This window comes from Calonectris borealis, chromosome 20 (assembly GCF_964195595.1).
Source record: "Calonectris borealis chromosome 20, bCalBor7.hap1.2, whole genome shotgun sequence".
NCBI classification, from domain to species: domain Eukaryota; kingdom Metazoa; phylum Chordata; class Aves; order Procellariiformes; family Procellariidae; genus Calonectris; species Calonectris borealis.
In genome coordinates this window covers 426,593-449,374 of record NC_134331.1, presented here as the reverse complement: position 1 = coordinate 449,374, position 22,782 = coordinate 426,593, and the positions used below count along the sequence as shown (strand labels likewise).

General features: G+C 54.5%; 2 protein-coding genes across 6 annotated transcripts; both read right to left on the bottom strand.

Moving 5' to 3' along the window:
- Positions 1–4,480: 4,480 nt before the first annotated feature.
- PCYT2 (phosphate cytidylyltransferase 2, ethanolamine) lies at positions 4,481–15,970 on the bottom strand. 3 transcript variants are annotated; one of them, XM_075169242.1, is made up of 14 exons: positions 15,852–15,960; positions 15,162–15,250; positions 14,212–14,373; positions 12,247–12,313; positions 11,659–11,743; positions 10,549–10,593; positions 9,018–9,156; positions 8,286–8,368; positions 8,021–8,098; positions 7,327–7,392; positions 7,001–7,066; positions 6,427–6,515; positions 6,063–6,097; positions 4,481–5,753 (listed from the first exon to the last, which is right to left on the bottom strand). In XM_075169242.1, exons 1-14 carry the CDS (start codon positions 15,944–15,946, stop codon positions 5,689–5,691), a joined length of 1,164 nt encoding a protein of 387 aa, XP_075025343.1. In that variant the 5' UTR covers positions 15,947–15,960; the 3' UTR covers positions 4,481–5,688. The 3 variants fall into 3 exon arrangements, with proteins under 3 accessions (XP_075025343.1, XP_075025345.1, XP_075025344.1); XM_075169244.1 differs by lacking the exon at positions 6,063–6,097 and having other exon boundaries at positions 15,852–15,970; XM_075169243.1 differs by lacking the exon at positions 10,549–10,593.
- Positions 15,971–16,035: 65 nt separating this feature from the next.
- SIRT7 (sirtuin 7) lies at positions 16,036–21,642 on the bottom strand. Of its 3 annotated transcripts, XM_075169236.1 has the most exons (10): positions 21,234–21,642; positions 21,020–21,157; positions 20,321–20,425; positions 18,463–18,533; positions 18,298–18,370; positions 17,723–17,821; positions 17,006–17,242; positions 16,682–16,762; positions 16,378–16,484; positions 16,036–16,282 (listed from the first exon to the last, which is right to left on the bottom strand). In XM_075169236.1, the coding sequence occupies exons 1-10, from the start codon at positions 21,327–21,329 to the stop codon at positions 16,075–16,077; spliced, it is 1,215 nt and encodes a 404-aa protein (XP_075025337.1). In that variant the 5' UTR covers positions 21,330–21,642; the 3' UTR covers positions 16,036–16,074. The 3 variants fall into 3 exon arrangements, with proteins under 3 accessions (XP_075025337.1, XP_075025339.1, XP_075025338.1); XM_075169238.1 differs by lacking the exon at positions 21,020–21,157 and having other exon boundaries at positions 21,234–21,641; XM_075169237.1 differs by lacking the exons at positions 20,321–20,425; positions 21,020–21,157; positions 21,234–21,642 and adding an exon at positions 18,676–20,298.
- Positions 21,643–22,782: the final 1,140 nt, after the last annotated feature.

Sequence of the window (22,782 nt, the reverse complement as noted above, 5' to 3'; positions counted from 1 at the left end):
TCCATGGCGTCTGTCCTTGCAGGGGAGGGACGTGCTGTGGGATGGTGGGAGCCCACCCAGGTCTGAGGAGCTCGGGGCTGCTCTGCCAGGGAAAGCGGTGCAGGGGAAGCATCTCACTGAGCCCCCCGCTCCCTGCAGCTCCCCTGGCTCCCTGAGCCCTGCAGGGCCTGTTATGGGGCTGGGGGCTGCCCCAGGTCACGACATCGTGCTCAGGGCTCCGGAGACACTCCAGGCGAGAGGGCAGCAACAGCCTGGTTGGGAGCACATGGGGGGCAGCTGGCAGCAGGACTGGGGCTGGAGCTGGGCACGGTCCCCATGCTGGAGCTGGGCACGGTCCCCAGCCTGCGGCTGCGTGGGGAGAGGAGTAGCCGCATTCCCTGCCTCCTCGTGGGTGTTGTGGCAGGGGGGCTTGGTTGACCAACTGAGCACCCATCACCTGCCTCCTGCTGCCTGCTTTGACTTGACCTCTGTGACCAAGCCACAGGGACCTACGACAGCACCGGCCTGGCTCTGGCCTCACAGCCCCACTGCCCCCGGCCCCTGTGAGCAGCCGTTCCCCCCGCTGGGTGCTGTGGCTGCTCAAACGCCCAACAGAAAAAAAAAATCACTCACTGATCATGACTGGCAAATTGCAGCCCCACTGCCAGCCCTGAGGGCCAGCCTGATGCCCGCGGTGGCTGCAGGGCACGGCGCAGGGAGCCTGTGTGGGGAGCACAGTGCTGGGCTGAACTGCGGGGAGCAGCAGGAATTGATGGGGCTTTGCCAGGCGGTGAATGACTGCAGACAGGGCGCTCCCATCCCTGTGTTGCCCTGGCCAGGAAGGGCCCCCCTGCGCTGCAGGAGGTCTGGGCGCAACCCCCACCCGGCACCGGGACACCCAGCTATGCTCTGGCAGGGGGACATGGGCTTGATGACAAGAGTGGGGCAGCAGCAGGTCCCCAACACCAGCTGCTCCCTGACAAGGGCACCCCCATGCCAGGCATCCAGGGGGGCTGCCTCCTCCCCAGGGGTGAGGCTGGGAGCGCAGCACCCAGCCTGGCCCTGTGAGGGTCACCAGGGCTCTGCCTCGCCCGGCAAGAGGTGCTCGCGCCTGGCAGAGAGCACACTCTTCATGAAAGGACTGCCCCTGTACCCCCCCCAAGTGGCTGCAGCCCAGCCCCACCACAGTCCTGCCACGCCACAACGCGCTGCACCATAGCGCGCCGGCCTCGGCAAGGCCCTTGCTTGGCCCGGTCGGAGGCCGCTGGTGCCGGGGTCTGCCCAGGACACCAGGTGGGCACCAGGGCCACCAACCACAGCGGAGAACACGGCCCAGCATCCGTGCCATGGCAGGGGTCAGCATAAGCACCCATTGGAGCTGCCGCAGGGCGCCAGTGCCCACCACTCAGCTCAGCCCCATCTCTGAAATCCCGTGGGCACCACAAGTGCTCCTGCAGCTCAGGACAGCAGCAGCAGCAGCACCGTGCGGGTGTCCTGGGTGCCGCCCTCCTCCCACCTGCAGCGGTAACACGCCGGCTCGGCACTAGTCATGATCCCGGTACTGAGCTCCTGCCTGGAGCCACCACACACAGCAAGGGGCTGCAGAGCCCTGGCACTCCCTGCACAGTGGGACGAACATGCTGGTGCACTGGGACCAACACACTGTGAGAAGCCGGCTCCGGGCTTTGGCCAGGGTGGCGGTGGCCAACAGTGACCGGGCATCGGGGTCCACTCACCCCATCATCCCTTTCCATGAACAGCTAAAGGGGCCCTGTGGGACAAGCCCCAACTCCAGGCCTGCTCTGGGGGCTCTGCACTGTGGTGGGGTCTGGGCTGAAGCTGCCGCCTCCCCTCAGCAGGGTCATGGCTGCTCTTACAAGATTTAATTAAGGCACCTGCTACAACTACCTCAGTGAATTAGTTCCCATTGGAGAAATGTTGGGCATACACTGCAGTCTGCATCGCAAGGCGGGGAGCCTCCTTGGGATGGGTGCAGGAACCAGAGTCTTGATCTTCTGTGCTTGGAGGGAAAAAAAACCAAACAACCCAAACCACAGAAAACAAAGTCACAAATTTGAAATTCATGCCATTTTTTCCTATTTTAAGTCCATGCGCATTTTTGCCCCCAGGACTCACAGGTTGTCAGTAAACAGCAGCTTAGAAGAAGGGCCCAGAGGCACTTGGAGAAAGGAATATCATATGCAAAAGTTTTCGGAGTAAACTCTGAAACAGCTCTCAGAGGCTCCAAGGAATAGCAGCTCCACCATGCTCCAGCTGAGCAAGCGAAGCTGACATTGCCACGCAAATAAGTTGTACCAGCAGGCAAGCACCTGCGCGTGGTGAGAGCAGAAATAAAGTACTTCTGTCATTTTTTTAATAACAACGGTACCTGTTTGGGTCCCAGAGGCAGCTCATTTACATGCAAATGCTCAGCCCGGGGTAACTGTGTCACCGTGGCTGAGTTGTTTGTTTTTAATGACAAACTCTTCTGCAGTCCACGTGGGAGGGAGCCACACACTGCAGAGGGGTTATTTCTGCACTCAGCAGCCTTCAGATCCCGGGAAGAGGCCGACAGCTCAGAGTCACGGCTGCTCTGGGGGCGAGGAGCAACTTTGGCAGCCCCAGGCGGCAGAGCTGACATGCCCAGCGGGGTTTTGGCAGGAGGGTGCACAGGGCAGCTGGGGGCTGCGACGCAGACTAGAGCAGAGCACCAGCTCTGCCCCAGCATGATGGGGTCCCAGCATGTGAGTCCCCTGTGCCTGACGGCTGCTCTGCCTGCACCCCACAGCAGGCAAAGTGCTGGCCTGAGCCACTCTCCTCCGGGCTGGGGGCTGGGCCTCACCCTGCTCCTCAACCCGCTCCCACACCCCAACTGCAGTCAGGACAAGGACAGGGCTCAGCCCAATCTCACAGACCCTCAGGGCAGCCAAGACCCCCGGACAGCCAGCAAGGACCTCACCCCTGTTTTCCACTGGGGTGTAGTTGAATAGGGAGCCAGGGCACAGCCTGCAGCACGAGCCGCTGGTGCAGCCTTCAGAACAGCCGCTTCAGTCAGGGGCAAATCCTTGACCTGCCCAACAGCAGCAGCAGCCGCCGTTACCTCTGGTCAGGAAGGGAAAAGTCCTGGTTCTGGCTGGAGAGCTGCAGCGGAGCAGCCTCTGCACAGGAGCAGCCTCTGCACAGGAGCAGACGAGCAGCAGCAGCAAGGGCTTGCCTGGACCTGCTGGGAGGGAGGTGTCCATTCCCCAGACCCTGGGGAGCATCACCAGCCAGGCAGGGGTCACAACAACAGGCTTCTCACCACAGCCATCATCCTGCTGCCAGCCAGCAAGGCAAGACAAGCATTACCTTCCTAGAGAGGAAGCATCTTCCTTCTTGCCAAAAAGGGCAGCAGAAGCCTGGGATCACTCCCACACCCTCCAGGGCTGCCCTTTCCTCTCCTCCAGCTGCAGAACTGTTCCTTGCAGAGCACGTCCCTGCTGCTGAAGAGTTCTTTCGCAGAGCGCTGGCACCCCAGGGAAGGGAGAGCCCAGAGCACAACGCGGAGTGCAGCAAGCGAGGCTGGGAGCAGCAAGGACTGGCTGGCCATTCCCTTGCCCTCCCGCATCCCTCCTGAGTGGGAGCGTCTGGGTCTCAGCAGTGGCCTTGGGGCTGCAAGGGACAGCTGGGGAGAGCCCAGGATGACTGGACACACACACGGCATCACCTGTACTCAATGTGGCACAGGGATGGGACTGCCGTTTCCTACCCCAAGTACCCGAGAGGCTCCAGCTCCAGCGGGAGAGGAGAGGAGGCTCCGAGTTCTCCAGTTCCCTCCGGCCCAGCGCTTGGCAGGGAGCGTTCCCACGCTCGGCTCTTGTAAAAGATGACACATGAATATATTCTATGAATATTCTATTCATTACTGAAATGCCAGTATGCAAGCACAGGCTCTGGGATTAGCAACTACGCTGCCGTGAGACCCCAAGCGCCACGGCTGATCTGTTCCCACCACAGCCCCTCCACGCATCTGTTCCCACCGCAGCCCTCCAAGCGGCTGTTGGCAGATGCCGCTTTGGTGTCGCGACACACCAAGCGATCACCTCCTCCCTCCACACCCACCACGGTTACATGCCTGCCGAACTGCTGACACTCACCTTTCCAGTGCAAATTCTGCTGCAATTTTAGTCCAGAAAGCATAAAACCCCAGAACACAGCAAAGGAAAGACCCCCTCACAGAGTCTAGTTCAATTTTCTAGTGAATTCAGCAAAAACCTCCTCTCACAGTGAGAACAAACAGCTTCTACCAGAGTGATCCCTAACCCCTGCACCAGAACAAACCCAACGTGCCCCAGAGCTCAGGCTGGGCTGCCCAAGGGCAATGAGCTCGTTGTTGGGCCACAGTGGCCTCTCCCCGGCCCCCATCAGAGCTCCCGCGAAAAGCTGCTGTAGGAGAGAGTCTCCAGCCAGGGGCCTGGCCCCTTCCGGCTACCCGGGCTTGAGCCCCAAAGAGAGCAACACACAACTCTTCAACATTTTATTAATGATCAGCAACAAAAGTTTACAACAGAGAGGACAACAGAACTGGCATGGAAGGACCGTCCAGCACAGTGCAGGGAGCAGCCCAGGACACCCACCACAGCACCCTGGAATGTAAGAGGCACAAAGGGGCTCAGCCCAGCACCCGTCCTCCTCAGGCCCTGCACCCCCCCGCAGGGGACACGTGCTGCATATCAGCCCTCAGAAAACAGCCATGAAATTTCAGCTGACAAGATCCCTCCCTTAGGGAGGTAACCCGTCAGGCACAAGGTGAACTCCAGCGGCAGCAGCAAGCAGGGCTCTGAGCAGCACTGGGTCCTGCTGCCTCATGACGGGAAAAGCCTTTGGCAAAAGCGCCCAGAGTTCCCACGCCTCATGCGGAGAAGTCGCTCAACCTGCCAGGGAAACCACAGAACCGAGGGTCCCTGTGCCACCAGCCACCCGCCCCTCTCAGCAGCTGCCGTGCCGCTGCCTGTCACTGGGGCAGCAGACGATTCGCCAGCACCAGTCACAGCAGAGAGAGGCTTTATCCAACTAAACCTGAAGTAGCTTTGGGTCTGGTATTTGTGCAGAGGCAACAGCTGAGAAGAGGCAGCATGGTGAACCCCAAAGCACAGGGCCCATCAGCACCTCCGGCAGCCGGCACACCGATGGCCCAGCGTCCCTAACCGAAAGCTCGCAGGAGGAACTGTGGGTGCTGTACCCCTTCCCTGGGAAGGCTGTTCTTGCCAGTCTGTCCAGCCGCCCACACCACTGAAGGGCTGCTCTGGAACACAGACTCCGTTCAGGACAGTCAAACCTGGAGGTGCAGAGGGGGCCTGGCAGCTGCGCCATTTCCCTCCTACTAAAAGCCAGAAACGGCAGAAGGTAAAAGCACATCAACATGTTAAAACATTAGTTACAATTAAAACATTTTTGTTTTCTTTTGTCAAATGTCCTCCTGGGATGGGGGCTGATTAACGGGGGAAAAACTAGGCAGCAGGATCCCGACTCATTATGTCTGCATAATTAGTGCAGGAGGAGCTAGGACAGATGAGGGTAGGGCAGCACATCCTGCATGCCGGCAGCGGTGTCCCCATTCAGGGGTCCCCTCTCAAAAGCTGTCTGCTCCTCAAGAGGGTGAGGCTGCGGCGCTCTGTGACCCACACGTCGGGTCTCTGCTGGCCTAGTGCTTCTCCTCTTCCAGTCTCTTCATGGCCTCCAACACAGCCAGTTCTTTTGCTTCCTTCTTCTGGTTCCTAGCTTCAAACTCCAGCCTGCACCAATCACAAAATGCCATGAGATTCTCATCCATCCGTATCTCTAGTAGACTAAAAACACCTGGAGCAGGGGAGCACTGCCTTCTCCTACGCTGGCTTTCTTCTGAGAGTACTTCAGAAACCTCACCAGTAACCCCCAGGCTCCTCTTCGAAAGCCAGCACCCAGAGCTTCCCACGGCTGTTACCACCACTCCAAAGTCCTAGGCTCCCACACTAGCCAAACACTACTTATTTCTCCCTCTGCAGAAGACGCTGCCCTGGGATAGACCACTGTGCCATAATACCAAAATTAAATTTACCACTGACCTGAGCCAACGTCCCTGAAGGTGAAGGTCTCAGGCCTAAAAAAGCAAAGCTCCAAAAGAAGCAACATGCTAAATCCCCAAGAATACAGCAAATAAATTTTATCATTAATAGAGTAGGAGGAAAAATAATAAAACGTGCTGTGAAGCACATTCTGACATAGTAGAGCTTAGCTGTTCCTCTTCCCGTACAGTCTAGTACATTCACATTTAAACAGCCTGCCCAAGCTCTGGAAATTGATGATTTCAGTTCACTGATTCTGTGCCTTTAGATAACCTCTTCTCTTCCTGTTTGATCCCATTAATTAGTCCTCAGACAAGCTGGATAGAACAGTATGCAACAGAACTAGCAGATGAAGAAAGCCAACCTGTTTTTGATGATTCTTTGCACAATTAAATCCGTGGTGAGATTGCTGCCACTGTCCACCAGCTGGAAAATGCCACGTCTCTTCGGTTCCTGTGAACAAACACAGCAGACTCAGCTGTGAAAAACACACAGGACTTCTGGGTTTACAGTTCAGTAGTGAAAGCTGAGCAGAAGTCATGACAGGTCCTGTGGGCACTCAGCCAGGCACGACACAAAATGATCTCCTAGGAGGCAGAATAACTAACTGCTGAAAGCAAAGCTTCATGGGAGCTGAGCAAGGCTGCCCAGGACCGGCATAGAGCAAAGATTATAGGATTTCTCATTCTGCCATGAAGGCATCAGAAACAGGCAAAACAAAACAGCGACTAAAAGAATAGAGCTGTTGTGAATGATTTACAGGCTCTGCTCCAAGCAGCTACCCTCAGGGATGGATGAAAACCCACATCACCTGCCAAGGACTTGCTTGGGTAGTATCCTCTGCAATACAAATTCTCAACTCAGGAACATGAACAAAGCCATGCTGTACCTATCAAATGCTAACAAAGAAGCACGGGCAACAGCAGCTACTAGTTTACCTCATATGGATCAGAACCATCCTTGTCTGGCACCACCTCAGTCATCCCATGACACACAAGTGTTACCTGGAGAAGGACACAAAGTTGCTGACAAGATCCAAAAGATGACAAGGACTTTCCCTGCCACTGCACTCACTGCAGCATAGTCTGGAGATCAGCAAAGCCACCCTCCTGTACCAGGCTTGGCAGTGCATCTGGAGCTCCCTGTAATCCTGCTGAGCGGGACCATCCCTCTTCTACAGCCCGTGTTTTCCCGCACCACTTTAGCTCCCCAAACACATCGCACACCAACAGCATCTTGTACGTCTATATGCAAAGACTCTCACCCTGAAGTGATCCAGCAGATCAGCAGTGACAGCATAGGGGGCTCCAATCACCACTTCTGAGACATACTAGAAAAGAAACCAGGTAAAGAGTCCAGATTTGGGGAAAAAAGAAGAAAAGAAAAAAAAAAAAGAACCAAAACAGAGGCCAGCCTGCTTCCTAAACAGACTGAGCAGGTCATCTGGTTATAGAGTTAGGAACTCAAGTAAGGGAACAGAACAGTGGGTTTAGCAGCCACTGCTTGTCCCACAGCATCTTTTTGTTCCACTAAAGAATACGCTTTCTGGTAGTGTGTATATAGTAAATCCAAAAGTTAATTGCTCAGAGCATACGCTTCTGGGCCTCCCCACATTTCTTTCCAGGAATTTTCTCCCCTGCTGCAGGGAGCAGAGAGTTTTCTACAAGAACACAGCTGCAGAGCAGAGCAGCACTCTGCAAGGCATCCTGCCTTTTCACTGCCGGTGGAACAGAGGTGGATGGGTTCAATAGCTCAGGTTAGCCAGGATGACTGAGGAGCCTCGTGATTCCTCCCGAGAGCACACCAGCACGTCTGGCAGCCTAAAGTGGTCAGTCTTGTCTTTGCCTTCTCAGTGCACACCAAAGAACTCATGCAAGATTGCTGGCTACAGGTGAACACCACCCAGCTCCAGGCAATTTCTGGAACAGCGCAGAGGCACCTACCCTACAGGCACTTACCCTACAGGCCAAGACACTGAGTGTTCTCTCATGGATGTTCATGATGGGATAGTTCTTCCCTTTGTAGCGATTTACTTCCTAAGGCAAAGCACCAGGCACAATTAGAAGAGAAACAAAGCAACCCCCTTTTCCTCCCACTGTCTCCCAACACGAAAATCCTGTATTGGCCAATACATCCCCTTCCTGTCTTGCAGAGTACAGCCTGCTTGTTTCAGAAAGAACAGGTGCCAAGCTGCTCTGTCTTTGGACAATGGTATCTACGGACCTGATCAAAGTGCAGCCCAGCAATGATGTAGGGTTTCTCTGCCAGCAGGTGAACCTTCTCCAGGAAATCTACATGCCCAGTATCTGTAGACCTGTTTAAGGAATTGAAGCTAACATGGAAAATAAGGAAAGGAAGACAGAAACAGATGCATTGAAAAACCACAGTGGGAGACAGGAATCCCAAGGATTTTATTTTTGCACTACTTGTTGCCTATGTCCTAAGAACAGTTGCCTCCTTCCTCCTCAGGCTCCACAGGTTCTGGGCAAAAGCCAGACATCTTTTCAGCTCCACCTGACATGGACTCAACTTTGCCTCTGTCCAGAATTTCTACCTGTTTCGGCTGTTCTGGCACAGTGCCTTAAAGACTGTCCCAGGGATGAAGCATCTGCTCCAGATGCCCTGTGCAGTCACTTGGTCTATGACAGCCAGTCCTCAAGAGGAACTAGAGTGTGATCATTAGAGTGTGGAGAGTTTCCAAATGTCTTCCTGAAATCTTCCAACAGCCACAAATCTCTCTAGAGAGGAGCTGTAGCTCCTTTCTCAGTGTCCTGTGACTAAGAAATTGCCAGCAAGAACTCCTGCCTCTTCCCCTCACGTGCACACCTACAGAAAAGAAAAAAAAAGAAGAAAAAAAAAAAGTGTGTTAAATGTCCTAGTCTGGTGCCTCAAAACACGAAAACTTCAAACAAAAAGAGCAATGCTACTTTCTTGACAAAACAGAGTCAAGGATACGGAACAGGTCGAAGGCTCCGGCCACGTAGATGATAGTGTCTCCTGGCTGTGGTTCTTTCCCTGACGCAAACTGGATGATCTTCTGAGATGTCTGTAGGAACTGCGAGACACCAGTCCAGGGACTGTGACCTTTTGGCCCCTGGGAAAACACACACCACACACATTTCGTTTTCAGGCTCCAGGAGCGGGTTTGGACAACACACAGAATGCAGCTGCAGGCAATTTGCTACCCTTAATTTGCTAGCAAGTACCACAACTCTTAGCAGCTTGGACCTTCTACATTCCTGGCACCAAGTATTTGTGCAATTCACAAAAGCCCTTTTTGCTCTGTCAAACACAGTCTAAATCGTCCCCTCACAGCCAGCTAAGGAGATGCCAAGAAGAAAGCTCAGGAAGGAGGAAGGCAACAGGGCAGTCTCGGACTTCCAGGAGAGGCAAGGCTTACTAAGGGAGACAACACACAACCTACTTACGCTCTTCTCAAGCCTTAAGGCAGCCTACCCATCCACCTGGCCGATGGCATGCCAAGCTGGGAAGGGATCACCCAGAGCTCCAGCAAAGGCCAGATCCCACCGCTGGTGAAACCGAAGACAGAGCTTTATCCCCGCCATGTGGCAGTTTTGGAAACAGCCACTGAGTCACCCGCTCCGGCTCTGCTTCACTCCCCTAAAGCTAGCTCTACAAGATTTGAAAGAACAAAGACAACTCAACCGAGACCAGGGCAAGCCATACAAACGGCAGCATGCAGAAGGGGGGCTCAGCTGACAGTGGTCATGCAGGGTACCTGGTGCCCAGATATTCTCCCCAGATCCAAGCACCAGGAAACAGCCATGCTGGAGCAACAGACCCTGTAAAACCTGCTCAAAAAACCCAACATGGTGGAGAACAAAGAGGGTGATTCAGCCTGGTAAGCAAACCCCTGGGAGTAAAAGACTTACTCAAGCTGTAGGTCCAGGTGCTCGTTAAATCAGGGACAATCCAACACCCAGGAAAAAAACAAGGGGCTGACAGCTCTTTAGAGGTAGCCCAAGATGTGAGCTAGACACAATGGCAGAGAACCCCAGGGCGGCTGCTCTGCTACTTGAAGACCAGGCATGTGAATTCTGCAGTACAGCATGCTAGCTACATGCCTGCTACATAAACGCTTCCCAGACCTAATGCAACACCTTTAAAAACATGAGCACTAAAAGGAGCATCCACAGAGGCTGTCCCTAGGCTGGAACTGCAGGCACATGGATTCCAAAGGAAGCAGCAATAAAGAATTTACAAGCAAGCCAGAAAAACAGCAAAGGCTCAATGGGCACAGCAGCTCTACAGCGCTGCTGAAGGACAGTTCACTTGCGGGCCCTGTGTGGCCACACCTGCCTATTTCACTGACTACGGTAGCTACTTTACGGGGGCAGCAGACATTTACTGAGGTTACTGCTAAATGTGGGGGAAAAACAAGCCTGCAACACAGGCCAGAAAGCACATTTGAAATCCTTCTCAAACAGGACAACAACCAGACGTCCACGACCAGAACTCACATTACCTTCCCAAAGTTGTCAGTGTGCTTCCGATAGTCTAGGTCCTCATCCTGAAGGGAGATAAAGAGTCAAAATGTTTAAGCACTCACATAGCTCATCCAACCAAGAACATGCTTGTGTGTGGCAAAAGTGCTGGGAAGTCCAGGCTCAGACTGCACACTATTGATCCCTGGCACTGAATGCTGACGAACTAGTTAATATCTAAACCAGTCATGTCCCAGCATGAGTCAGATGAAACGTGTCCTTATCTGATCCCAGCCTGGCACCACACGGTGACAGCAGTTCTTGCCCAACCTGCAGACCTGACGGCATCGCACACCTACATCCTCCCTCAACTACACAAGCCCCTAACAGGACAGCGTCCCTTCTTCTTCCAAAGATACTCCACTAGAGATGGGCTCAGATCTCTGCAGACAGCTAGTAGCACTGTGCCAGATCTTGGTGTGAACTTGTATATTTCAGCTAAGCCAATCCAACAGCTCAGCACACTAAAAGATCTCCCTCTACCCCTGAATTCTCTTGTGGGTCCCTTGTCTTGTCCCTGCCGTTATCTAGGTGATTCCATTCACTGGACTGCTTGTTTACCAAGTCAATTCAACCCATTAACCAACATAAAACTACTTCCTTTATTTTCCTTTGCTTAGGTTAGCTATTACCAGGTGGTGAGCTGAGGAGACTCAAGAAAGATCTAAGACTAGAGACAGCAGAAGGCAGAAGCATACAGCTCAGTGGGAAGGAAGAGGACTTTCCAATTCTGGCAGCACTGAGCTGATTGATCATTGTGGCTGCACTATGCAGTTTCACCCTCAGAGAAGACATAGGCTAGCCTGTAGTTCCCATAACATTCCTGAAGCCCACACCAATCATGAGGGATCGAAGCTTTTATCCCCCCACATCTTTCCAAAGCAGCATGGGCTGAGATCACACTATGATCTCAGACAGGCTTAAGCAAACATAAGCAGGGTGTTCTGCTGCCACTGCCCATAATCAGCTTGCCAGTTCTCCATGCACCTAAGAGCCAGACCTAGGAGCTCCACTGCCATTTGGGACAGCAAAAGGAAAGAGCTGGCATATGCCCTGGACTCCAAACTCCCACCCAAAGCCCTCTGACTCACTATGTTGCTGTGGTGAGCCTTAGTCATGAGCAGCATGCGGCCAACGAGGTCGGTAGTGGACACACCTTGGGTGCGTTTGCATTCCCTGCAGGGAGACAAGCAAAGGATAAAGCAGAAGCCACAGGAGCATATGCCTCTTTCTCTTCCCACCATTACCACAGGAACACCTGTGACATCTGATAAATCCAAACCAGGGACAGTCCTGAGAAAGTCTTCCTTCTACCTGCTCTTGATATAAAGTATAGTGTTCATTTGCTGAGCCTCTGCAGCTTCTTCACGCCACAGCAACTGCTCATATGAGGAAAACTTACCTTGCACAGACTTCCCAACAGAGTCAGCTCCCAGTGAGGCTTCAAGACCAGAACTAGCATCTGCCAGGAACAGGAAGGCCCTGCTAGACAGTTGCTAGTCTGCAACAGTTCTGCTAGTCTGCCAAAATGGTGGGAGCAACTGAAGCTCTGACACACGTTACAGCAAAATTAACGCGTGACCTGAAGATAGCTGTGTTTCATCTGACTTCCCTTCAGGGCACAAAATTCCAGAAACTCTGCCCAAAACAGGATAAGAAGGTAAGCAGCAATGGGTTACCTGTATCGCCCCGCTGTCTTCACTTCCTCATAGGTATCCTTGCCATCTATCGTTAAAGTGATGTCATCTGCAGAGAGAGAAAAGCCTCAGAACTGCGCCCCAAGCCTTCCTGCACAAAAGCTGTTTTAGAATGACAGTAGTAGCTGAACAGGTCCAACACATAAGCCAGACTAGAACTCCTGCACTCCAAAACTCTGTGCATACACATGGGATACATCCTGTATCCCATGGAAATGTCAGGGGTTTGCACAAGACTACCCTATCTACGGAGACAAGCATATTGCTGGATGTTAAACACCACTAACCATCTGGTCCACTGTTTTTTAGGTAGTCCAGAAAATCTGAGCTGGTTGCCCTTGCAGTGAATCCAGCAGCAGGCACAACTGAATTATTGCCTGAACGACTAATAAACAGCTACCATCAGTCTCAGTATTAAAAAGCAGCTTAATCTTAACTTTGCTAGGACTGGTTTTAGCCGTTGGTTCACATTACAACTTTTTCAGTCAATTAAACAGTCCTCCAACAGCCAGTTCTTCCCATCAGTGATGGCACTTCTACAGTGACATCAAGCTACCCTTCTACAGAGTTAATTCCGGTTCATCTTTGGCATGGTTCCCAACTCACGCTACAAAACCACCTCTCATCTACTTTTAGTGGTAGCATAAAATCTTCACAAGTGAAAACCTAAGCTAGTTTTCATTTGGCAAAACAACCAGTTTACAGTGCAGGCACTGGCAGCTCATGAGTGCTCTCTCTCACACAGTTGGGTGGCATGCTCAGGGAAGCTGAGGAGTTCTTCCCAAACCCCGCACCCTCACCTCAGGGGACAGGGACAGGAGAAGAGAACATACTGCAAGCACAGCTCCATGTGCCAGGAGAGAGGCAGAAACAGCCTGTCTGTCACCTTCCCAGTTAAGCTCAGCTATTTCAAAATTTATCTTTTGCATAAACACAGCCTGGCAAAACTGCAGCGTGCAAGGGTATTATTCAGGTAGAAGAACTGAATGATTTGGCAGAGGGGATAAACGCAGGGAAACTGGAGCAAAGGCCATGAGCACTCCTCTGTTGCCGTAATCCCTCACCAAGTCTAGTAAGGGGTCACATACCCCAAACACACATTCAGGGCAGGCAATTAAGTTAACAAGGAATTTGATAATTACTCTGTACATATGAAAAAGCCTATCTATCTTACAGAAGATTAATGATTTATTTACATTTAATGAAATACTTGGTTTATCGATAGCAGGTGGCTGCGATTAGATGAGGAAGGATACGTGAAATGAGTGCAAAGACCACTCCTGATAAAACACCTTCAGAGGGGCAGGGAGGAAGGGCTGAGGCTGAATGAATGCAAGAAGCAGTCCCAGGAAGGGACAGAGTACACAAGTTCTATTTCCTCAGAACACTGGTTCTCTTCAGTGACTATAAACTGAAAAGCGTTCATAACAAGAACTAGGTCTCTGACCACACGGTCAGCTAAGCCCTTGAACAGCTTATCGGCTGCATAAAGAGAAAGAAGCTTTTCTCATCTGATCTCATCCCAGGATAAGTAGACATAAACATGATTGTATTTCTGCACACTTACCTTTTTAACAGAGTTTTTCACAATGAAGTTTTGTAAGTTACTACTTCCCCCATGCAGAAATTTCTGCTGGTGCTAAGGGCAACCTCAGGATAATTGTCAGACAATGCGTTTCATCTCTGTAAGTGAAAGGGATGCTTAAAACCAAGGGATCTGGCCACTCTTAGGGTGCCTAGCACACAGACATATTTCTCCAGAATAGCAGAACAGGAGTAGCCATACTGCCCAGCGCAGGTGTTGGTAAGGCAGACCTCTGTATACGAGGTATCCTGTGATGCCCAGCGCTAGCCAGAACGTTCCTCGGTTTGCAGCAGGGAAACCAAGAGCAGGCAAGCCCCGGAGGGCCTGTGTTAATACAACTATCGCCTCAGAATACCACTCACCACCGTGCACACAGAAGTCACAGTTATATTTGTCCAAGGTTTCCAGTGTGGTGACATAGGGAGCTCCTGGAGCAATCTCATCCACCCACTTGATGGCTTGCACCATTTTGTATCTCTCTTCCTGTGTAAAGACAGGGGGGCCCTTGTGCTTGGCAATCTCCTCTGGTCGAGAAACAGAAAAACCCAGTTAGAAACATGTACTACAGCTACAAAGTCTCTCACCTACAGGAGCCTCACTCATTTCACGGGTAGGTGAACTTCACTGTGGGCCTAAACTCTGCTTGGAATTGATTTGTGGTAGAGAAGGAAGGCCCAGCTAGATCAGAAAATATTTTAATTCAGTTGCATTTCCTAAGTGTGTAACGAGGGCCCTGGAATTCACTTGGAGGCCAAAACGTCTCAGTGCCTCCCTGTACCCAGATAGTTCCTACTGGGGGGATTACCTGGGCTTCCTGGCAGCCCCCAAGAGGAAATTCCCCTTTTAAACAATAGCTGCATGCTACGCTTGGTTCATGCTAGAAAATACGCATCCATAAACCAATTTAAAATCCATCTTCACATGCAAGAACTAGTTCCTAGCACTGAACTTTCAGATGGGCTTGAAACGAGTTTTCTCCACGCAGTAATCTGTTTTGGAATATCAGTTCTGCAGTTTGCACCAGCAAAACCAGACTGATTTTCAACTAGTTCAATTGTTTTTCCAGCACAGAATAGAGATCACCCCTCAAACAAAGCCTGCAAGCTCTGAACTACCTAACCCTCACTCTAGAAAGTGTGAAAGGGGTGACTCCACTCCCTTACCCAGTGAAGGTACACTTCTCTTTTGGAGGCTGCTGCTCCTTGAGCAGATGCAGGAAGAAGCCTGCTTTGTATCAGGATATCTCTCGGGGCTGATGTTGCTGGGCGATTCTAGAGGCAGCAGGAGGTGAAAAGCTGAGAAAACCTCTTACCATCTGTGTGGACTCCAACAATCAGATAATCTCCCATGGCCCGAGCCTGGCGTAGCTGGTTCGAGTGGCCATAGTGCACCATGTCATAGCTAGAAAGACAACAGCCCCGGTTCAGTCTGGGGACACAAGGGTGCACTTGGCTGGGAAGTTGCAGGAGGTGACCTTCCCTCCGGGCTCAAAGGTTTAAAGTCTCTCTGCTATCTGTTATTGTGCAGCCACTGACACGTTTACAGCTGGTTCATCGGGGAAGGCGGCAGCACTCCGTCACGCTGCGATAAACCTGCCCCAGCCGCGGCCGGAGCGCGGGGGGCCTGCCGGGGCTGGGCCCTCCCCCCGCTCCGGGGCCGGCGGCAGCCCCGGCCGCAGCCCCGGCCGCGCGGGACGGCCCCGGCGGCAGCGCGGCCACGATGGCCCAGCCTGGCCCGGCGGCTTCGCCGGGCCCGTGCGGCGGCGGCGTCCGAACCGCTCTCGGCTCCGGAGCGGCCACGTCCCGCGGCCGCACGCACCAGGGCTCGGCGGCAGATCCGCGGGGAGAGACCCGCTCTCCCGCGGAACCAGCCCCGGCGCCCGGTCCGCCGCCGAGCCCGGCCGCTCCGCTGTCACAGAGGAGCCGGAGGCAACTGCGCAGCCAACATGGTTTATTTCTCCGGGCGACGCGACAGCCCGCCCGCCCAGCCCCGCCGCACTCACCATCCGTCGCACCAGACGCGCACGGGCCGCTGCGCCGCCGCGCCGCCCTCCGCGGGGCCGCCGCCGGCCGCCGCCGCCGCCCCGTTGCGCAGCATGGCCGCGCTGCCACCGGCGGCGCCGCCCGCCCGCAGCCGAGCGAGCGGGGCCGCCGCCCGCCCCGCCCCGCCCCGCGCCCGCCCCCGCCGCCATCTTGGGGCGCGTCCCCGCCGGTCCCCGCCCGCCCTCAGTTGCTCTTCCTCCGCCGGGCGCCCTTGGCGCAGCCGCGGCCCAGCCAGCCGCCGGGGCGAGCGGGCGGCGGCGGCTCGTCCCGCGGCGACTCGGCGCCCGGCGGCAGCTCGGCGCCCGGCGGCGGGGCCACCGGCTTCCGCGAGTGCGTGCCTTCCTCCCCGGGGCGCAGCGGCTCGGCCAGTGCGAAGATGGGGTCCCGAGCCCTGCAGAGACAGGGCGAGCGTGGGAGGACTGCCGGCGGCCCCGGGCCACTCGACCCCCGGGGCACAGCCGCTGGACAGGGCCCTGGGCTGCTCACCGGTCGTAGCGCGGGATCTCTAGCCCCAGCTCCGCCATCAGCAGCCGCATGACGTCGTCGCAGCGGCCGTGCAGCTTCAGGGCAGCCAGGTCATCCTTCGGGGTCCACTGCAGGAGCGACACCAGACCCGTGGCTGCAGGCATCTCCCCGCACGGTGGTGGGGCCGTCCCCAAGGGACAGGTGGGGCTCCCTGCCCAGGATCTGGCCCATGTGCAGGCCCCGCACGCTCCTGGGCAGAGAGGCTCACCGCACACGAGCGTCCGTGTGGCCCAACCCCTCAAAACCCAGTGCAAAAGGCTCTCACCTGCAGGTTCACGATATAGAGCTTTGGACGACGAGTAGGTGGCTTGCTCATGCACCAAAGGCGCGGGTATTTTTTCAAAACCTGCCACAAAATAGAGATTATGAGTACAGCCACAGGCATGCGTAACTCTGAACCGTATCAGCGAGAGGAAAAGGAATGTATTACCAGGAGGGGAAAGAGGGAGGAAGAGAGACTATCACAGATGGTGGGCGAATCCTGACACCAGAGTTTACAGTTGTCTGTTTGGGAGGAGACTGCTCAGCACCAAGGTGTATCACCAAGAGGGAATGCTGCTAACAATCTTCACCGAGTCTCTAAAGTTACCTTTAAGCTGGAACCCAGACAAAGAATCACATCTGCTTTGCTTGCAGCTTCTGTTGCTGCTTCCCAGTTCAGGGGCTGTCTCAACGTCCCCTTCTCCCCAAAGTGGACGATTGTATCTCTCAACTGTGCCCCACACTTGTGGCACATCCTGCCAGTGTGATGCCTGTGCAGGGCTGTGCGCTCTGTCACATCAAATACTCGCACGTACTCTCTGTTGGGTGTACAGGAAGTGCAGACCTGGTGCAGGATGAAAGCAAAAAACCCGTTATATCGTTAGCATCTAGCCCATGAAACGCCAGGAGCCAGCCACTTCTCTCAGAAGAAAAGCACTTTTTGGGGACAATAAATTTGAAGTAGTAGAAGGATCATCAGGGATCAGATGCTAACTTGGAAAAGTTTGGAAAACCTCAACTGGGAAGTGGAATTACAGGGAGCCTGTTGGCTATGCGATAGGAGGGATTTCAGAGAAAGTCTGAGGAAGAGTAGTCAGAAGCAGAAGGCTCTAGCAAGTACAGAGAAAAAGCTACCGAGTTGTACAGAACACTTTGTTTTGGTGCTTGCTAACTAGTTCACCCCAAACCTGATGACCTGAAGATACGAACTAAGCAGAGGCTAGCCCTTGTACTAACTCTTCTTGAGCCAGTGAGAGAGAAATACTTCACGTTATCTTCTTGCGAGGCCACTAGATAGTAACTTTATCCTGTCCTGGCCACTCACCTCTATGTACATGTTTCCATGAAGCTCAGATATTGCTGCTCGGGGTAACCCACTCCGCAGGTGCAGCCCATCACAGTTTTGAGACACCACATGCTGCACCTTGAACAGAATAAAACACTGAGCTAACACACATGCAGAAGACCTGGAAAGTATTACTCAAATGCAGGTGATGCATATGTCTCAATACGCACCAAATAGCCCCATACATCAGAGCAGAACTAACAGAAGAAAAGCATGGAGAACAGACCTTTATGAAAGCTAAATAAAAAGATGACTCCTGCTAAAGAAAGCTCTACTAGCTCTGGCTGACTTTGTGGACCAGCCTCACCAGGAGAGGAATACAAGGTGTTAAAGAAAAGGCACCAGGGGAAAAACTGCCAGAGCTACAGTCTGGAGCTAGCCTAATGAAGACTCAGCTGTATGTGAGCACAGCTGCTTTTTCCTACATGGATGTGTAGCCACCTGAGTAAAAACAGTAGTTAGGCAATCTCATTAAAAGCTTTTTTCCCCTGTTGGGTTTTACTTATCATACTTAGACAGAGGAACACAAGTGAGGTGCGGAAAAAATATCTTACCAGGTTGTGCTTGTGTAGGCAGGCAATGCTCATGTGGGTGAGTGTGGGCTCTGCCTCACTCAGATCTGTAGCCCTGACAAGAAGCAAGGAAAAAAAAGTTGGAATTGCCATTAATCTCTCTTTCAGTATCAGCTTTGTGCTACACAGCTGAGAATTTCTCCTTACCTGATGCTCCTGCCCTTCTGCAGCAACGTCCATATGCCATTAGGGCCTCTGTAGTCTGGGATTGAAGCCGCCTGTGTTATCAGGAGAGAAAAAACGAGGCCTGACGGGAAGGTTCATACCTCTTCTCCACAAACACATCAACTTGGTCTCACGCACAAAAAACAGATACACCTCGTCCACGGGTGCTTTTTCATTCACTCCAAGTTTTCTCGCCGTCCAGAGGGACCTTGACAGGCTGGAGAGGTGGGCCCGTGCAAACCTCATGAAGTTTAATGAGGCCAAGTGCAAGGTCCTGCACATGGGTCCAAGCACAATTACAGGCTGGGTGGAGAATGGATTGAGAGCAGCCCTGAGGAGAAGGACTTGGGGGTGTTGGTTGATGACAAGCTCAGCATGACCCGGCAACGTGCGCTTGCAGCCCAGAAAGCCAACCATATCCTGGGCTGCATCAGAAGAATCGTCGCAGCAGGTCGAGGGAGGTGATTCTGCCCCTCTACTCTGCTCTGGTGAGACCCCACCTGGAGTACTGCGTCCAGCTCTGGGGTCCTCGGCATAAGAAGGACATGGACCTGTTGGAGCGGGTCCAGAGGAGGCCACGAAGATGATCAGAGAGCTAGAGCACCTCTCCTATGAAGACAGGCTGAGAAAGTTGGAATTGTTCAGCCTGGAGAAGAGAAGGCTCTGGGGAGACCTTATAGCAGCCTTCCAGCACCTGAAGGGGGCCTACAAGAAAGCTGGAGCGGGACTTTTTGCAAGGGCATGTAGTAACAGGACAAGGGGTAATGGCTTTAAACTGAAAGAGGGTAGATCTAGATTAGATATAAGGAAGAAATTCTTCACTATGAGGGTGGTGAGGCACTGGAACAGGTTGCCCAGAGAAGTTGTGGATGCCCCATCCCTGGAAGTGTTCAAGGCCAGGTTGAATGGGGCTTTGAGCAATCTGGTCTAGTGGAAGGGGTCCCTGCCCATGGCAGGGGGGTTGGAACTAGATGATCTTTAAGGTCCCTTCCAACCCAAATGATTCTGTGATTCTAGCGCAGTGGTTCCCTAATCGCAGGAAAACTTTATTTTCATATGTTTGCTCCCTCTCTAGCATCTCCTACCTTGCAGCTCTCATTTTCACCTCCAGTATTTATTTTCTCCAATTTTATCATTATGGAATCTCTCCAGAACTCTTTTTCCCACTTGGTAGTTCCCACTTTCCTACACAGAACTCAATTCTTGAACCTTTCCTTATTTTCACTAGACTCTGATTTCTGACACCTTGCACTCAGCATTCTTTAGCAAAAATACTTGTGACATTAGCACTCATACACCCTGCCCAGAATGATGCTCCATATCAACAGAGACTGTAGAAAAGGGAAAGAAAAATAAGGCTCCCATCTCAGACTTCAGAGAAAGGTGACATATGTCACAGTAGAAGAGGCAGAACCAGGTTTTCACTCTCCCAACAGAGGCCACTGAAACCCACCATTTCTTAAACGGTCACTTACAAGTTCTGATAACCACCAGCTATTCCTACTTGTCCATTACGCAGGCAACATTAATTAGCTAACTTGTTTTTAGGTTTTACACCAGAAGTAGTTGAAGAGACTCGAATGAAGTAGGACTAGCAAACTTCTCATTTAAGAAGCGTGTTCTTCACACGGTCACAGAGGTGATGCAGCCTTGGAATCTCTTGGGCAGCAGGCACAACACCAAGATGCAAACTACCAAATGTCTTGGTCATGGTTTGCATCCCAGACTCGTAACACACATGACGTAGTCATTTGGAAACCACAAAAAAAGTCCAAACAACATTGCAACACTCCTGAAGGAGCTCCCAAAGCTCCAGCCACTCACCCCCAAAGAATCCTACCGTACTGATCCCGGCTCCCGTATAGATGACAAGGTGCTTGGCATTCCGGACAGCAGCAGCCAACTCAGTAGCCTTTCTTTTTAACTCCTCTGGTTCGTCACACACCTAGAAAATACAACTGAGCAAGTTCACGTGTTTCTGAGGTACAGCGTGTCACTGAATCGGAAGGAACAGGGAGCTCCCTGGAAGTTTTAATATGGGCCTAGCCTAGCCAGAAAAAGTGACACAAATATTATCAGAAGTGGTTTCTAAATAAAAGAATGTGGGTGTTGTCCATATTATCCATGGAAGATGAAGGGAAAAAGCTTCCTGGAGAGAAGAACATGCAGATGCATCCTCCCAAGAGACGTGCCCACACAGCACACACGCAGAAAACCGCATGCGTTTGGAAAACACACAGATCTGGCGGCCGCTGAAAGTAAGACGGATGCAGAGACAAACCGAGGGCAGATGCAGGAGGCCACAACCTCGGGGGCCTGAGCCGGCCCAGGTAACACGGCACAGCAGTTTTTCGCCGAGGCCTGCCGCAGCTCCAGAGCTCCCCCGCAGACGCCAGCCTGGCGACCGCCGCCCCGCCGGAGGGCAGGGCTCCTCTCCCCGCATCAACCGGGCAGCGGCTTCGGGGAGGCGCCGCGCCGCCCGCCCGCGGCTGCCAGCCCGCCGGCCGAGGCCGAGCCCGCTGTCCCGCCGGCCGCCCACCTCCTCCTGCCGCCGCCGCAGCCGCTCGCGGCGCTTGCGGCGCCGCTCCAGCTCCCGGACGATGTCCTCGCTCTCGCTCAGCACCTGGCACTCCTCGGGGCTCCGCTCCGCCGGCGGCTTCCTCCAGATGCGAGACACCTGCCCGGTACACACGGGGGGGTCACGGCGGCCCGCGGCAGCAGGGCGGGCCGGGCCGGGCCGGGCCGCGCCGTACCTGTCTCCGCCGGTCCCGCTGCTCCTCCTGCTGCAGGATCTCGGCGCGCGCCGCCGCCTTCCGCTCCGAGCGGCTCAGGCTGCCGCCAGCCGCCATCGCCCCGGAAGCGTCCCGCTTCCGCTGCCGGGCGCCCCGCTGCAGCGCCGCTTCCGTTAGCCGGCGAGAGCGGCCGAGGGCCACTTCCGGCGCCGCCGCCCCGGGTGCAGCAGCGCCCCCCGCACCGCGGCGGACCGCGCCCCAAGGAAGCGCCAGGCGGCGGCTGTTTGAAAGCGGTTTATTGTCACGTACAAAACAGCGGCGGCCGCGGCCGCGGACGGACACTATGTACAGCAATAAATAACGCCCGCCCGGCCCGCCGCCCCGGGCAATAACTTAGCAATAAATACCGCCGCCCGCCCCGCCCAGCCCCCGGAGGCCCGGGCCGGGCCAGGCCCTGCAGCGCGGCGGTCCCGGCCCGCGCAGGGCGGGCCCTGGCCGGAGTCCCCGGCCGCTTTAGGCCGCCGGGCCGGGGGCAGGGCCCGCCAGGAAACCCGCCCGGGGCCGCCGCCAGCGGCCCGGGCCTCCCCCCGCCGCGGCCGGGCGGGCGGGCCCGGGCCGGGCCGGCCGCGGCAGAGGGCCGGAGGGACACGTGCCCCCGTCCCGGCCCCACGGGGCAGCCCGGTCCCCGCGCTGGCCGCAGAGCAATGCCCGCCGAGGCTGCGCAAGGCGGGAGTGACTTGACACAATTCACCACAAGATACACAAGTCCCCGCCGGCGGCGCGGGGGCACACTGCACGGGTCCCGCTGCGGGCAGGCTGGGGCAGGGCCCCCTCCCCAGCCACCGCAGTAACGGCACCAGGAAAAGGAGAAAGAAAACACGACACCCTTCACAGCAGGAAACCAAACGGACGAGCACCTCAGGAACAAGAACTGTCACACTCCAGAACGCTATATACGAGAGAGAGGTCAGCGTGACGGCTCGGGGCAGGGGTCGCCTCGCACGGGGAACAGGAGGCCAGCTGGCAGGGGACCGGGTCCCCCGGAGCAGGGGGGAGACTCCTTGGACACTGCAGAAATACATCACTCGGGGTCCAACACTTCACCAAGAACAAAACCAAAACCAAGCATAGGGAAGCAGCACTCACGAGGGGACCACGTCCCCGCTGACATCCAGCCCAGCCACCTGCAGAGCCTGTTTACCATACAGGCACCCTTGAGCCATGGCTTTGCACCGGCTCCCCCGTACATGACGTGTCCTCATCGAACACACTCGGCCGCTCGGAGCAGGCTGAGGCCACAAGCTAGCAAGCACAGCACAGGGGAGGAGCAACAACAGCGCTAACATCTGGTGGAGTCACTGCTGCCGCCTGCTCTGTCCTCCTGACTCACGGTCTCACTCCAAAGCAGCACAGTCTCTTACCGGCAGCAGCATGGCTGCCACCCAGCAGGCAGGGAAGGACCCGGACATTCCTTGCTCCAGAGTACAACAGAAGCAAGTTCACCATGGCCGCAGGATTGCCTGTCATCACCTGCTCTGTTGATGGGGCCCTCCTCACACCACAGCCTCCA

Bases quoted from the DNA above. Each gene is read 5' to 3' on its own strand.
- PCYT2 (XM_075169242.1), bottom strand. From the start codon at position 15,946: ATGCTGCGCAACGGGGCGGCGGCGGCGGCCGGCGGCGGCCCCGCGGAG. The intron at 11,744-12,246 runs GTAACCCATTGC...GTCTCCCTGCAG, and splicing joins AAGACAGCGGGGCGATACAG to GGAATGCAAACGCACCCAAG. The intron at 7,067-7,326 runs GTGAGAGTCTTT...GTCCTTCTCCAG, and splicing joins ATCTGCTGGATCACTTCAGG to GTAACACTTGTGTGTCATGG.
- SIRT7 (XM_075169236.1), bottom strand. From the start codon at position 21,329: ATGGCGGCTGGCGGCAGCCTGAGCCGCTCGGAGCGGAAGGCGGCGGCG. The intron at 16,763-17,005 runs GTAACTTTAGAG...ATTTTGTGGCAG, and splicing joins GTCTGGGTTCCAGCTTAAAG to GTTTTGAAAAAATACCCGCG. The intron at 16,283-16,377 runs GTGAGCAGCCCA...CTGTCTCTGCAG, and splicing joins GAGATCCCGCGCTACGACCG to GGCTCGGGACCCCATCTTCG.